A 16756-nucleotide genomic window follows, 5' to 3' on the forward strand; every position below is an offset into this window, starting at 1 on the left:
TGAAAATTTCCAAAAATTGGAACTGCTTCCGGTTTTGAGCAAAATTGATGAACAAAATTTTAAACCCCCCAGTACATTATAGAATTGATAGATCTATCATCTGTAAAAATTTCAAAGTGATATCTTTTAAGTTAACGGAGATTTCCTCCGGACAAAATCAGTTTTTTTAAATTTAAAAATGGCCGCCAAATTTGAACGGAAGTGACGTAAATGCTGAAACTTTAACATCTTTGAGGCACGGTAACTTTACAAAAGCTCTGAAAATGTCATTGAAATCGGATGAAAACTTTTTGAGATATAAAGCCGAGAAGGAGTCAGAAAAAAATAAAAAATAAAATAATAACTAGAGCAAAGCTCGTTGCAAAGCAACGAGTGGGTCTTCCGTTAATGTCGGAAGTGAAGCTGGAAGTTCCTGTAAGAAGCAGAGCTCTTAAGCCAATAACAAGTGTAATTTAAATAAAAAGATGAAAAAATCGAATTATTCCTGGTACGACTTAACAAAATCCGAATAATGTTAAGTACGAATTAACAAAAACCTTTCTGATTTCAAGAACAACTTAACCAAAAAAATACCGAATGTGTTCAAGTACGACTTAACAATTTTTTTTGGTACGAGTTAATTTTACTTTGAACATTACGCTATTTTTCAAACCAAGGACGCGGAATCAAAATTTCCGGAAAAATCAATTTTTTAACCCCGATATCTCTGTAATGCATCGTCCGATTTTCAAACGAATTTCAAGTTTGAATTCACCATGGCAAGTTCTATAGGACTGTGGTATTGTCTTATTTTGATCAAAAAAATAAAAATTTACAAAAATTGGAACTACTTCCGGTTTTGAGCAAAATCGGTGAATAAAATTTTAAACCCCCCAGTACATCATAGAATTGATACATCTATCATCAGTTAACACTTCGAAGCGATATCTTTAAAGTTTTTGGAGATATCCTCCGGACAAAATCACTTTTTCAAAAATTAAAAATAGCCGTCAAACTTGAACGGAAGTGACGTAAATGCTGAAACTTTAAAATCGTTGAGGCATGATAACTTTACAAAAGCTCTGAAAATTTTATGGAAATCGGATGAAAACTTTTTGAGATATAAAGCCAAGAATGAGTCAGAAAAAAAAATAAAAAATAAAATAATAATAAAAAGAAACCGAAGAAAAACAAGAGGGTCTTCCGTTGGAAACGGAAGACCCTAATAAAAAGAAACCGAAGAAAAACAAGAGGGTCTTCCGTTGGAAACGGAAGACCCTAATAATAATAATAATAATAAAAAACAGCGCATATTTTTGTGCGCCGTAAATTGAAGTTTTTACTATGGGAGGCACTGTAGCTCCCAGGTCGTCCATCCGAATTTTTTCAGACCGGGAGCTACATGTACAGACCTGTAGCTAGTTTACAAGTGGCTGTAAAGCTGTATTATAATAGCTCTCCGGAAATTTTTTATCAACCAACTTCACAAGGTGAGTCTGTATTGAACCGACATTCAGGACGTCATACTCATATCCCGTAATAATTGCTTGAAATAAAAAAAAAATGACAATTTTTACCTGCATGATAGGCTTTTTTCCCTATATATTGCCGACAATTTAATGAAACATTTCTTAAAATAATATATGAATTCACATTTTAATTTCACGACAGTTAACCTTATCTTTGGCATTTTCATTTATTTTTTTAAAGAGGGTATCGCTTGTTATGTCTCATAGTAATCACAATCTCAAAACCAGTGTCTTTAAATAGTTTTTTTTCTTATCGATAACTTTGCAACTCAGCTAGCCGACCCCGTGTAATTTTTCGCAGGGGGGGGGGTGTTCTTGTCTCAACTTTATGGTAGCGATAAGGATGCTTTTGGAGATAATTTCTTAATTCAGCCGATGCCTATACTTTAACAATTTGTTGCATGTACTCTAATAAACTTTATACACGTGTATTCAAACAAAGTCATTAAATGTAATTTTTTCAGTTCTAAGAAGATATCTGAAGCCAATCAAATTCTTCACTCGCATCTTTTATACATTCTCTTGATAAAATGTACACCAATCTCAAATTTAATTTTCCAAAAATAATACTTTCTAAGAAATGTTGTTATCCAGAGATAATATGATTATAGGCCTACCTAATATTTTTTTTATTTACTCCGTCCCTATTCCGGCGATTACGGCATGCCTTTACCTGCAGCTAGCCTTTTTCTATCAGTGACGTCACTGTTTCCATATATGGTCATGTCAAAATTCGACAAACTTGTAGACTTTACATTTGTCAATTTGTAACATGTCAGCTGTGATATTTCAGAAACGGAAATACAAATGCAGGGATTACAGATGGAAAGTGTGTATTATAGTAGCAAGTTACATGTAAATTACAAATAGCATTTTACAGCTTCAATTAAGCATCTGTAGGAAAAATTAGATTGAAGGCCTGTGGGGTCAACTCTAAAGTGTTTATCCCTGAGTTGATTAGGTTATACGATCAAAATTACACTCATTCATACTCGGGATCACACATCAACACGAATGCATATTCGGATTTACAAGTTTAGATATCTGGATTTTTTAACACAATTACCCTCCATAATAATCTGCTGCGTAAATATACACACTTATCACGGCGATGAGCGAAATATCTATCTAGTTACTTTAAGGTCAAACAAATTTTACGTAACAAAACACTTTTCAATTAGAAACTTCTGTTGATGTACAATATATAAATAGTGCCTGTTTGGGAGGGTAACAGTTGAAATTGACACCCCTCGAAAACCATTGTCAACCGACGCGAAGCGGAGGCTGTTTGGGAGGGTAACAGTTGAAATTGACACCCCTCGAAAACCATTGTCAACCGACGCGAAGCGGAGGTTGACAATGGTTTTCGAGGGGTGTCAATTTCAACTGTTATCCTCCCAAACAGGCACTATTTATTTTGTTATATTGAATGTCTTAATTTTTAAGAAAATTTTACTGCTTTTATATAGGAATAACGTAAATTCTACAGCGAACCGTACGCGCATAATTTTCGCGTGTTACCCGTTGCTAAGTGCGTTGCTAACGCTGAGGGTAATAGAAAATAATATTAACTGCGTCTTGACCAATCAGATTTCAGTATTTAACATGAAAGTATAACAAAGGAGATTACTGTATATCATTCTCTTAACGCATCTGCATATTACATTAGTTTTCCTGCTTCTCTAACTAAAACGCCTTTTCAATATTCATACTAGTCTAGTCTCCCTCTTCACATAATGCTGACCTTTCACCAAACTCCTAATTGAAAAATTGAACAGGGCATTTGGTTTGATTATATTTGCACGTGCAAATGAAATAATTATATGATTTTATCTATATTTTTTCTGTCCATATGTATTCATAACCTGCTAACTTGTGCTTGACCAGTCATTGTCGCATCTTAGGTTGAAAGCGATAAAGAAAACCCATTGATGCCAAATTAACATTTATAAACTTTTTGTTTAAAATGAACAGATAGGCATAAAATGGGATCCTTCGAGTAATGTTCTCTCAAATTTAAAAAAATACTAACATCAGAAACTATAATAAATAATCCAATGTATAAGAAAAGGGGAAACGTAGACCTTGGAACGGAAAACAGCAGAGATGCATAGGTACCCCGAGGTAATGATAGACCTTCATTTTATATTGGGTTTTCTTAACTTCCAGGACTTAACGCTTTCTTAGTTTGAATATTGGTCAAGACTACCTCTTAATGAATACATTTTTGGCAATCAATTTAAAAATTTTATTTTATTCAAAAATAGGTTATTTGATTCGTGTAAATATAATACTCTACCAATTGGTGTTGACAAAGTACAATAAATTCTCCTTGGTTCCTCGAAAATGTTATACTGTTTTGTATATACACAGAATATATTATATATTACATACATAACTGCTTTACCCTCATCCGAAAGAGAGAAGATCTGAAAACTATACATTAAGCGCTTGTGTTACACCAGCCTTTTCTTTAATACACTAATTAGTCATGGACTCATTGACAATTAAGAATTGTTAATTACTATAAGACACTACCATCAAGCCTTATTAGTACCCTATTATCGGAGACAAATGGATGCCCTTGACACCATGATGTATAAACAATTATTTTGTGTTGGTACGTGATCAAATCTTCTCAGAAGCCCTTGCTGTTTTATTTCTTAAATGTAAAACTTTAATTTTGGGAGCGAAAAATACATAAAAGCGCACATAGTCTTTTTGTCAAGATTAGTCAAGTATATGTATTTTTTGTGAGGAGCTAATTTTCAGAATTTATTACCCGTCATAATGAGAATTCAGTTTTAAGATACATTGTACTCAGTATTGCAAAACATTGCCTTGGAGATAACCTGGCTAACCTAGCCTAACTTATTTTATTGTAATAAATTACAATGGGATTGGATACAATTTCTAAAACCGGCGTAGCCCTCTCCCTATACAATAATTTGCATGAAAATTTTTCACATGCAAATAGAATGTCATAATTATATATGTGTACATAGATAAAAAGATTCAAAATGATTTACAATAAAGTATCAGAAAGTACATTGTGGTGCAAATGTAAACAAGTGATCAGAATCTTTTTGAATTTTAAATAAAAATGTGAACTATTTGGTCTAAGGAAAAAAAGTGATCATCCACAGTTTACTAAGTTTGTCATCTCCGGCCCCAAGCAAAATATGAGTATTAACAATATTTAAATCGCCAATGTTAAAAACATCATTAAATATTCGACTCTGGCTTCAGCATTTTAGTACATGAGGAAAATAATGATATGCGTCTTCAACCTTTCAACATGTACATAAAGGACTTTCAACAATATTATATTTGAATAAGTTGCAATTTAGTACATGTATGCAGTTATGGCGTAGTTAAGTGTTGTGTTGAACATATTTTATTGACTAATGCCAAAAGGATTGGACACAAGTTCCAAAAACTTAGAATGTCCTCTCCTTGTACATAATATATTACAGTGCCATACAATGCCGTACGTTTATTTCTCTTAAGTAAATAAAATGTACATTTTTAAAAAACTAAACATACCCCCCCCCCCTTGTAAAATTTGAGACCGGGAAATAATAGCCCCATAGGTCCCCTGCACTGGCCTGGTATCCGTTTGATGCACACTTCAAAGATAAAAGAGATAATGGCCCGCCCTTCACCCCTATATCATTGTGAAATGCTAAAATATGACAATTAAGTTTGGGTGAGCTAACTGAGCTAACTGAATCCTTGTAGGGGTCATAGGTGCCCTCTTACGCTTATTATGAATACCTCCTGAGGTTCTCTACCTAATCCTAGTGTTTCAAAGTTCTTGTGGTCAATCTCAAGTGAGATATAAACCCCTGAAATGAGCCAGAACCCCTGGGAGCCACTTGGTGGTACCCCTACAGTCCAAATTTGAGACCGGGAAATAATAGCCCCATAGGTCCCCTGCACTGGCCTGGTATCCGTTTGATGCACACTTCAAAGATAAAAGAAATAATGAACCACTTTTCACCCCTATATCATTGTGAAATGCTAAAATATGCAACGTTCAGGTGAGCTAAATAATCTTTGGTTACTTTCTCCAAGGTTCACGTCAAAACATTGCTGACGCAAAATAATCTGAAATTCATTTTTGGATTTCTTACGTTTTGGTTTTCGATTGGGGGTAATTTTTTTATGAGAATAAAATCACAATGTAAGAAGTCTGACCGTCCCGTTTTTGTAATAATACGAGGATTTTTATGATTTTTCGATCATGTTATTTTTGGAGAAAAGTAAACAGACTTGGGGATAAATTTTTATGCATAAGAATAGACAAATACCAAGATTCAATTGAATTCATTGGACACAAACGCATAAATATTTTTTCCAGGCGAGCTTTAATGCCTCCGAGGTTGTCCATGCTCAGAGAAATTATTCATGCATAAATCTTCTTGATATAAATTGAAATATGCAGATAATAAAGTAAAATATAATTTTCTACCCGAGTACTCTCAGTACTTTGATGAATTTCCTTATTGGCTGCTTGCTTCTACGGGCTTAGTGTCTGCTGTTAGTGGCTGCTAGCTGATAATATTCGTTTAATTAACTTATAACAAACATCCATATATATTCATTCAAAAAGTAATAAACGTCGACCAACGCATTTTGTATTTGGAGAGGAAACTAATTATCAGGTAGGAAAAAACAGGTTTATATTTTTTTACACAAGCGTTCTGTTTTAAAGCCGGATATAACTATGACTTATTCTCGTGCATCTGAGTTAATGACCCACTTTCTGATCTTTTTCTAGCCCACACATTTCTATTCTTTTAATTCGGAATACTTTATTTGTTGAAGATTGTAAATAGAGGTAAATTGATGAAAATTAAACACTTTTCAAGGTTTATTTTTTTTTTCTTTTGAAATAAAGAAGAATGTGTTGGGCATCTTTTTTCGCTTTTCTCTTTGAATAAGAAATGGTATTTCACATGATAGTCTAATCATAACTAATGTACAAATAAGGTCTTCCAGAAGAATGACAAAAGCTTCATGTTAGAATATTTTGTTTCCACGCAACCCGGGTGAAGTATTGATTATGTGACCATGTCTGCTCACAACATTCATAATGGTAAAACTTGTGGTGGACAGATTTTCCGCAATTGTCTTTGGTTATGAAAAGACGTAGTTATGTAATATCAAAATCCAAGCCATGTGCAAATAAGGTCTGCCCGAAGAATGACAAACCCTTAGTAAGCTTAATGTTGACGTTCGATGGTTTTTTGCAGTTTGTGTCAATGAATCAAGTTTGCTCACGAAATAGGTACATTCATTCATAATTTTAAAACTATTTAATTCTCAACCAACGCATTTTGCGTTCATTAGGGAAAATGTAATGCAATTGGTTATCTCTCTTTATCATGGTTTTTTTACTCTGCAATTCTTTCTAAACATAATGCAAAATTATAGATAGATATTTTCAAATTCATTTAACTTTTGACAGAATATTTATTTGACTTTACCACCAAGAACATGCTCACTCTTACATTCATTATTGATTCTCTCTCTCTCTCTCTCTCTCTCTCTCTCTCTCTCTCTCTCTCTCTCTCTCTCTCTCTCTCTCTCTCTCTCTCTCTCTCTTGAACTTTATGTCTCTAGATAGTGATGATCGTTTCACAAGAATGAAGATAATTTACTGTTTGAAAATTAATTTCCTATTCATCAAAAAAAGATGAAGGTGAGTTTCTATTCTGTTCAGTAAAATAAAAAATAAAAATAGGGTAGCATAGTGTATGCAGACTATGTTTGTTTTTTCTTTTACTATACCAGTCAGACCTTAAGGCGCAGTCACACCAAGTTGCGTTCCCATGGCGTGTTCACGGTGTTGTGAAATTCATGGAATCGCCATAGGATCACAAGGAGAATTCAGAAAAAGTATACAATTTTATTTGAAAATTTTACAAATGAAGATGTCACGGCGTCCTGACGGCGACAGAGGCGTTCTTACGGAGCTCCCATGGCGTGTTACAGCGTTTCCACAGAGTTCTTCTTGGCGATTGACTGCACTCTCGCTGAGTATCCGCCCAGCGCTCATGACGTGCTAGGAGTTTTTACCGCGCGTCCACGGCGTGCTTTGCGCGCTGACTGCGTCCACAAGACGTTCTTTACTTTTTGGTAGGTTAATGTTAATTTGTACAATAGTATGGGAAACAAACAAGAATTTACAACAAGTAAATAAATGATAAAAAAAAATTGTTTGTTTTGATGATTAGATAATTGAAACGTAACTACTTCTAAATATTTCGTGAAGGACTAGGACAAAACTCTTAGAGTGAGGTCTACAAAAAAGTTCCGTCATTAGTTGTTAGAAAACATACAAAGGATGTGAAAACACCAGAACCAAATGGCATGAATTTCATCTACGTCCTCTGATAGGTCCTGGAATATTAGCTAATTCTTATATTTACATAGTCAACCACATCCAGGGCTGCGTTCAAGATCGTAGCTGCTACGTAGGGCTAGGTAGTTGAACGGTAGGCTAGCCTAGCCGCTACGTAGATATTCGTAGCCTAAACATTTTATGCTAAGCATCAGGTTCAAGATGGCCACCTTAGTTACCACTTTGTAACAAACATGAAATCTATTTACTTAGTGATAATTTGTTCATCCTTTAGGTTTAATTGAATATTAATATATATATTTCCGCTTGAAATTAACAAATTATGTCGATATATTTAGTCTTTAGTTGAATATTTCCAACTTCAAATCTGAGACTTAGCGGCTAACCTAGCGGTCCGTTTAATAGACCTAGATATCTACGACCTAGCGGCTAGACTAGCTGCTACGATCTTGAACGCAGTCCAGTTTGATATTTACTACATCGCTTGCTGTTGAACAACAACCATTGTTCGAGTTTTCGTGGTCTTGATGACAACGCACTAGAAACGCACTGGAAGCGCGGTAAAAACGCTTATAAACGCAGAAGAAACGTCAAGAGAGCGCGATGATCGCAGCAACAGCTATTTGGGGTCGCTGTGTGAACGCAACCAAATGAAAAACAACTTGTTCAAACGCTGTGGAGAGCGCGATAGAGACGCAGTGAGATCCCAATGGACTCCGAGAGGTCTCCGTGCAAGGCTCAATTGACTTATCACTGCGATTAGCTGCGTTCCTTGAGCGCACCGACGGAGCTGTCGTGGCGCTGTTGGAGACCTTACAGCGCTGTCACGGCGACCTCACTACACTTCTACGGCGTGTTTATCAGAACGCATAGCCACGGGGCGTACTTTGTGCATGTTCAATTTGCGATCCCACCGCGACGAATGAAGATGCCGTTGCGTTGTTACGGCGCTGTAGGAGACTCTTCTGCGTTTACCTTGGCGTTTTACTTTATTTAAGGACGCAGCGGGATCGCCGTGAGGACGCAGCTCCGGTGTGACAGGGGTTTTAAGTTGCATTAGCCAACAATATTAAATTAAGGTTCACAGATCCTCAGCCTCAAAGTATTTTTTTCATCATGAAAATGTTATTTATCTTCAAATTTTATATATGAAATAAAATAACAAGAATTTTTTTGATTGAAAAGTATCCATGAAGTTATTGCAATTTGGCCATAATGGATATAATGAAATAAATAACGTATACAAGTTGAGATCAAATAAGAAGAATAAAAAAAATACGGTTATACCGTTACATCGGTGGCTCGAACCCGTTTAGCTCTAGGTACATTTAGTAGGTCTCCGTGAAGCCACTAAACCAAGTACCGGTAGTTCATTAATTGACTTTGTGTAATGTTAACTAAAAGGCAGCTTTATGATATGAATAAAGAAAATCCGGATATTTTAGAGTTATCGAACATTGCTGAGGATCGGAGGTCGTTAAAGCTGATTTACATTGTAAAAAAAAAAAACTCATCTTCAGACATGCTCTGTCATCCGTCAGTCCGCCAAGTAAGATGCGAATGGGACGAGCGAGGAAAGAAACCTGGACGTGATTAATTGCTGACGTGGTCACATTCAAATGACGAAAGTTGCACGTAAAAGAAAATCGATGCATCAAATACGCCTCTTCAATCGTTGAAAAGCCCTCGTGACTCATTTTTAACCGAGTGAGGTTTTAAAACAAGGGTCATTTTAAAAAAAAAATCAATCACAATGTATATGATACTTTAAAAAACACTAAATCAGATTGAACATTAGGAGATTTTCTTTATTGAATAATAGTTTGTGGCTACAAAAATCAAATCTTACGGATGACTACTGGCGGTCACCCCAGAAAAGTCAAACTATTCCAATATGCTTTACGTTAGATAAACTAATTGATGTTGTATTTGTTGTTAATGGTGATGTTGTTTTAATGGTGGTGATGTTGTTTTCTGTGACATTGGTGTTGTTTTCAGTGGCGGTGGTGTTGTTTTCTCTGACATTGGTGTTATTTCATTGCGGTGGTGTTGTTTTCTGAAACGGTGGTGTTGTTTCTGTGATGGTGGTGGTGTTTTATGTGATGATACTGTTGTTTTCTGCTGCGGTGTTTATGTTTTTTGTTCTGGTGCTGTTTTAAGCTGCGGTGGCGTTGTTTTCTGTTGCAACATAGTGGTGGCGTGTTCAATGGCGACGGTGTTGTTTCAGTGGCGGTTGTGTTGTTTTTTTATTGCGGTTGTGTTGTTTTATTGGCTATAGGTGTTGTTTTCAGTGGCGGTGATGTTGTTTTTTGTTGCGGTGTTTATTGTGTTGTTTCAGTGGCTTTAGTTCTATTTTTAGTGGCGGTGGTGTTGTTTTTAGTGGCGTTTGTGTTGTTTTCAGTGCTGGAGATGTTGTTTCATAGGCAGTAGAGTTGTTTTCAGTGGCGGTAGTTTTTATTTCAGAGGCGAAAATTTTGTTTTCAGTGGCGGTGGTGTTATTTTCATTGACGGTTGAGTTATTTTCAATGGCGGTGATAGTATCGCTTTTAATGGCTGTGGTTGTGTCGTTTTCAGTGGCGGCGGTGTTCCTTTCAGTGGCGACTGTTTCCTTAATATCTATGTAATATCTGATGTTCCACTGGTATAGTAATGATTTGGAAGCATGGATTTCTATGGAAACTTTACTGTTCTTAGGTTCCAAACAAGTGCCTGCGAGATATATAAATTAAAACCCCAATGAATACTAGTATACTGTAGTAATTGAATTAATTTCATTTTAGTACATTTATTAAATGTTGTGTGAAGTATTCACGAGTACACAACATACATGGTGCAACAATTTAACAAATCCCGGTCATTTTATATTTTTTGACCATATTAAATTTCAGACGTTCAATAATAACATTTTTTTCATACCTCGCCTTTCCCTTATTGTTTTAAATAAATAATTCAGGATGTTTGATAGCCTTTGCAATATATCAAATAATTCAAATTCGAAATGCATCACGAGAAAAAAAATTATCCACCATTTTTCCAAATATTTCTGTTTCGAAGAAGGGTGAATTGTTCCAATGATCTTTGGCTGTTGATTGACATGGAATGCAGAATTATTACTAATTCTGTTCAAATAAGGTCTGTTGGAAGTATGACTACGGCTCGTTATGTTAATGTCAAAGCATCTTATTTATGAAAATAGGGTCAATTATCGAGTATATTATTAAGTTTTCTAGTGAGCTTACAAAACAAGGGTATGTTCATTTTTATTAATGATTTCAAAATTTTGACGTACGCATACACACACACACACACACACACACACACACACACACACACACACACACACACACACACACACACACACACACACACACGCGCGCGCACACACACACACACACACACACACACACACACACACACACACACACACACACACACACACACAAAATCAGACAGCAGCATCGGGGGGGGGGGGGGGAGGGGGGGGTATGAAAGAAGTGAATTATCAGACTCCCCTTATTAAACCCAATTCAATCTCTTCATCCCCATGGCTTAGGATTTTCACAGATTGAAGTTATCAGTTCCTTTTGTTTTTGTGTGGATTTTTTTATTTTTTTGTTTTTGCTTTTCAAGATTTTTTGAATGCTCTCCCCCCCCCCCCCTTCGACTTTCAAAAACGTTGCCAACTGCCTGAAAAGTATACTTTCTCCGTGTTTTTCAATAAAATCTTACCGTAGGTAATTGGCTGTCGAATCCCCCCTGTTATATCAAAAAGTTCGAATTTGTAAACACTTTTCCCGATGCAAACGAAGAAATTTTTCCCGGTGTTGGGCGAGAAGTGAACAATGGCATACTCCGTGGGGTAGTTCCAGCGGATGGTCCCGTTGATGCAATCCCGAGGGACCGACACTTCGTCATATTCTCCGGGAGTTAGAAAACTGCAATTTTTAAACTTATATATCACAATACTTTTAGTTTGAATTAAGATTGCTTCGTGATCGTTATCAGTTTTAGACAAATTAAACCTCCTTTACAAAAGAGTTTGACACCTTTATTTTCACTTTATCAATGTGACTTTTTATTATTTTATATTTAATATTTTTAGGCAGATATGATCGCTAGTATGCCTGACACCCCGCTTCCTTGACCTTTTCAAATGAACATATTAAGGATAAAAAAAATTTGAAGATAAAAATTCGAAAAGGTACATTTTGCTAACAAAATTTTTTTAGACTAATTTGATCTTCTTTTCCAAAGAGCAAATATAATATCTTAAAAGAGATTGGCATTTAAGGTTGATTTCTTTACTTACTCAAATACGGAAGCGTATTAGTGCCACTCTATATATATCTTTATTTTTTAAAATTCCAACTATAAAGTTGGAATTTCCAACTTTAAAGTTGGAATTTCCAACATTAATCTTGGAATTTCCAACTTAAGAGTTGGAATTTCCAACTTTAATCTTAGAATTTCCAACTTTAAAGTTGATTTTTCCAACTTTAAAGTTGGAAATTCCATCTTTAATATTGGAATTTCCAACTTTAATCGTGGAATTTCCAACTTTAAAGTTGATTTTTCCAACTTTAAAGTTGGAATTTCCAACTTTAATCTTGGATTTTCCAACTTTAAAGTTGGAATTTCCAACTTTAATCTTGGAATTTCCAACTTTAATCTTGGGATTCAATTCAACATATTTATTAATTGTTCAAGATTATCATGCACATACTACCGTATATGTATGTGTTAACTGAAAATTTTATTTATTGGGGATTTTTAAAATTTATTTTATATGTATATGATACAATCAAGCAACCTTTTATACACATATATATATTGATTATGACATACCGGTAGTTATTGTTTTCATGGAATTCAAAAAATAAAATTGAAATTATAATTATGACATGTTCTATTAATTCCAGTGAGTTCGAGTTGTTGAATTATTATATTGAGTTCTTCTTGAAAGCAAATGAACTCCCCCATTCTTTTTATGAGTAAAGCCTAATTCACACTGAACAAAAAATCATAGTATATATCTACTATCTATATATATAAATATAATAAAATCAACTTTAAAGATAATTTTTCCAACTTTAAAGTTGGAAATTCCAAGATTAAAGTTGGAAATTCCAACTTTAAAGTTGAAAATTCAAACTTTAAAGTTGATTTTTCCAACTGTTGGAAAAATCAACTTTAAAGTTGGATTCCAACTTTAAAGTTGATTTTTCCAACTTTAAAGTTGGAATTTCCAACTTTAATCTTGGAATTTCCAACTTTAAAGTTGATTTTTCCAACTTTAAAGTTGGAAATTCCAAGATTAAAGTTGGAAATTCCAACTTTAAAGTTGGAAAAATCATCTTGAAAGTTGGAAATTCCAACTTCAAAGTTGATTTTTCCATGATTAAAGTTGGAATTTCCAACTTTAAAGTTGGAAAAATCAACTTTAAAGTTGGAAATTCCAAGATTAAAGTTGGAAAAATCAACTTTAAAGTTGGAAATTCCAACTTTAAAGTTGGAATTTTAAAGGAAAAAAATACAAAGTGGCACTAATACGCTTCCGTACTCAAAGGCATTTTGAAACATCCTATTGAAATGTTTACGCGGATATGATTACTAGTTTTATTAACACCATGCCTTCATAACATTTTTTTTTAAATGAACATATTGAGAACAAGAAAATTAAAGATTTCAATTAACATCTGTGCAATACAACAAGATAAGTATACAAAAACGAAAAGAAAAGTTCGCCATTTACTATATGCATTTCAAGTAATTAATTCCAGTATAGTTCTAAATATTATTACGTTGAAATACAACGCGGTGTAACAGGCAACTAATGCTTTTATGTGTTCTCATAATAAATAAAAACATACCACTACCTAGTTATCAGGTAGAGGGTATGTATTTTTATTAAGATAAAAATATAGAACGGCAGATGCCTGTATACGTTGTGTTTTGTTTGTACAAAAAAGGTGATTTCCGTAATGCAAATTAACAGTGTGTACGTCATCGGTCGACTTTTGGTTAGGCCATTCCAAGTTTCATCTATGTTTAGCGTTCACAAATGGATTGGTTTCCTGAAGCATAAAACTATTAAGAAAACACAAACATACATGTATATGCAAGTACCGATAAAACAGCCGTGCACTCTTTGCGTTTTGAAATATGTGCACTATAGGATTTTCGATTTGCTTTGTTTTACCATTTGAACTAAGGATTGGAATTTTTGTATGAAGAAAATACTCAAATGATACATTTTATTAGTCTACTAAATAACTACGTATGGTTTTTTGTTGTTTTTTTTTTTTTTTTTTGTTAATTTGTAGAGTTTTTCTTGATAAAAATGATAGTTTTTGTTTTTGCTTGTATGTTTGTTTTTGTTTTTTGGGGTGTTTTTGGTTTTTGTTTTTTTTTTACTTTTGGGTGGACGTTAAACATAAAAACAAACTTGGAATGGCTTTATTATTTAAACCGTGACAAAAAAGGTAAGAAAATAAAGAATTCGAACAGAATTGCAAGTAAAAAAAATCAACATTCAATGGTAACTAGAGATAAAAGTAAAAAAAAAAAAATTAGTTATACCTACCCTTTGAGTGATACAACACAAGCATGGTCTCCAAAAAATATTGAGAATGTAAGCGGAAGAAAACAAAGAATCGCTCCTAAAACAAAACACTTCATCCTGGCTTGTCAAGACGCTTCTGAGGAATGAAAAAAGAAGTCTGTGCTTTATGTTAATTTTGTTTTTATTCTGGGTTGAATTTTTTAAACTCAGACGGAAAAGATGAATAATGTTTGCCTTCGAGCAATTTTTTTTTTTGTGGTAGTAAATAAGTATCCTGCAGTTTATCATTTTGTCATCGCGTCTTATAACCTTTGAAATTAGAAATCGTGAGACAAATGCATGCAGCAGAAAGAAATATTAATCAATCAAGCGATAGATCAATATTTGGTAGGGTGTATGTCTTGTTTATCGTCTCCGGGGGGGGGGGGGGGTAAGGGGGTCTATTTGCAAATGCAATACACGGATATGTAACAGAAGAAAGGTAACTCTCAGACATACAAGTCTTTCGGATAAATAGGATAAAGGAATGGAAACTCACATACAATTCTTTCTTGTATATTGTTATAAAGGAAATAACTAAATTTCCAATGCGTTAAGTGTATTGTTACTTCAGACTCAGTTGTTTGTTGTTCATACCGATCCTTTGGGAGAGGGCTTACAAAAGCACTGCCTGATGCCCAATCCTTTTATAAATGTATCCATTTGCACAATAAAATATTTGTTCAATTAAAACCGGTCCCATAACCAAAAAATTATGACCCGTTGCATCTTCGTACGACAAGGATCTCCGATCCGTACTTTCTCTGTTGTAGTGCTCTACACGATTTTATGATGAGATACCAATGTTTCGGAGTACACTTGTGATTGACAGGTAAATACATAAATATTGAAAATTGTAAAATGGAAGTAAGTTTCGTGCAAAATAAAACAACAGAAAACAAAAGAACAAAACGAGAGAAAATTTGACTTAATAATTAAAGTAAAAAAAAAACCATGGGGATTTAGTTATAAAAGTGCATAGGCGTCGGATGGGGCTGAGGGGGGGGGGGGGGGGGCTGAGAAAAGTTAGACCTAACCATTAGGAACATAGTATCAGGAAGGGTTCAGCCTCCCCACTTTTTCTCGCAGCAAACAAAATTGTTCCTAAATATATCTTAAAAAGATCGAAATATTAATAGTGATATCAAAAATTAGAGTCATAGTACGTTTACCCCCCCCCCCCCCCACGGATTAGGAATGTCATTATTGGGGGGCAAAATTGGGGCCGGTAAGATTCCCCCCCCCCCCCCCCACGGATGAAGATTTACATGATATTGGGAATTCTTGTCAAGATTTCTGATGATTAGTCTACCCCCCCCCCCCCCCCACACTTTCAGTTTGCTTCCGACCCCAATGAAGTGACATGAAAACCTGCATTGTTTTGAAATACAATGAGCAGTCTTTTAATCAATACATTTGAAGGAGCATTAATTTGTGAATAGATAAATGCGCTCACCCCCCCCCCCCTTTCCACACATGCATACGGTTTAGAAAATTGCATTTTGACGAATTTGCTTGTCAAGAAAGATATCTAAGGGGGATTTGGTATGTTATCCCCCCTCTTTCCCATATAAAATGATGCAATATGTTTGATGTTACCTGCCCTCCTCCTACTTTTTCTCGCAGCAAACATTTTTTTTAATTTTAAGTTGTTTGGTTTTTTTTTATTTTGCTTGTCAAGATTTTTTACATGAGTCAAAAACGATGCTACAAGACTGGGTTGAACCGTTCAATCCCAACCCACAAAAAGGAACACATGTCTATGAAAAAGAAATGCAATGATGCTTTTGATCCCGGCAGCGTATTTTATATACAGTACTACATATAGTATCAGGCCTGTGATGGTTTTATAATTTTATCGTTCAGATCACTAGAAAAACTTCATATTAACTTGGAAAAATATGTTCTGACATACATGACAAAATCGTGTACACAATCACAATTTACGTGACCCCGTCCAACCCCCGCTCCATCTGCCAAGTACAAGTACATGTACATTCTTACTGGATATTAGGTAATAGTATTTGCACATGTGAGGAAAGGAGGGGGGGGGGGGGGGGGGCGTTCATGTTCAAGCTGCTCTCAATAATTGCTATTTTTAAAAAAAGACAGTTTTATAAAAGAACAAAGATTACCGCTGTAAAGAAACATTCCAATTCTTCGTTCAATAGATAAAAAAACTGACAAAATTTAATTCATATTCGTCTGGCCTATCGAACATTTACATACATGTTAATACATGTATGTGTATATAGCGATAAATGTGTACCATCCCTG

At 34.7% G+C, this 16756-nt stretch overlaps 1 protein-coding gene across 1 annotated transcript; it reads right to left on the minus strand.

The window, feature by feature from the left end:
- Positions 1–9665: 9665 nt before the first annotated feature.
- Positions 9666–14596, minus strand: LOC128187785 (uncharacterized). The gene is made up of 3 exons (XM_052858371.1): positions 14462–14596; positions 11608–11813; positions 9666–10587 (listed from the first exon to the last, which is right to left on the minus strand). The coding sequence occupies exons 1-3, from the start codon at positions 14554–14556 to the stop codon at positions 10166–10168; spliced, it is 723 nt and encodes a 240-aa protein (XP_052714331.1). The 5' UTR covers positions 14557–14596; the 3' UTR covers positions 9666–10165.
- Positions 14597–16756: the final 2160 nt, after the last annotated feature.

This window comes from Crassostrea angulata, chromosome 6 (assembly GCF_025612915.1).
Source record: "Crassostrea angulata isolate pt1a10 chromosome 6, ASM2561291v2, whole genome shotgun sequence".
Classification (NCBI taxonomy): Eukaryota; Metazoa; Mollusca; class Bivalvia; order Ostreida; family Ostreidae; genus Magallana; species Magallana angulata.

What these genes read in the sequence shown, in the direction of transcription:
- LOC128187785 (XM_052858371.1), bottom strand. Translation starts at nt 14,556, where the DNA reads ATGAAGTGTTTTGTTTTAGGAGCGATTCTTTGTTTTCTTCCGCTTACA. An exon ending in TGTGTTGTATCACTCAAAGG is followed by an intron (nt 11,814 to 14,461) that starts GTAGGTATAACT and finishes TAAAAATTGCAG; the next exon opens with TTTTCTAACTCCCGGAGAAT. An exon ending in TCGACAGCCAATTACCTACG is followed by an intron (nt 10,588 to 11,607) that starts GTAAGATTTTAT and finishes TATATCTCGCAG; the next exon opens with GCACTTGTTTGGAACCTAAG.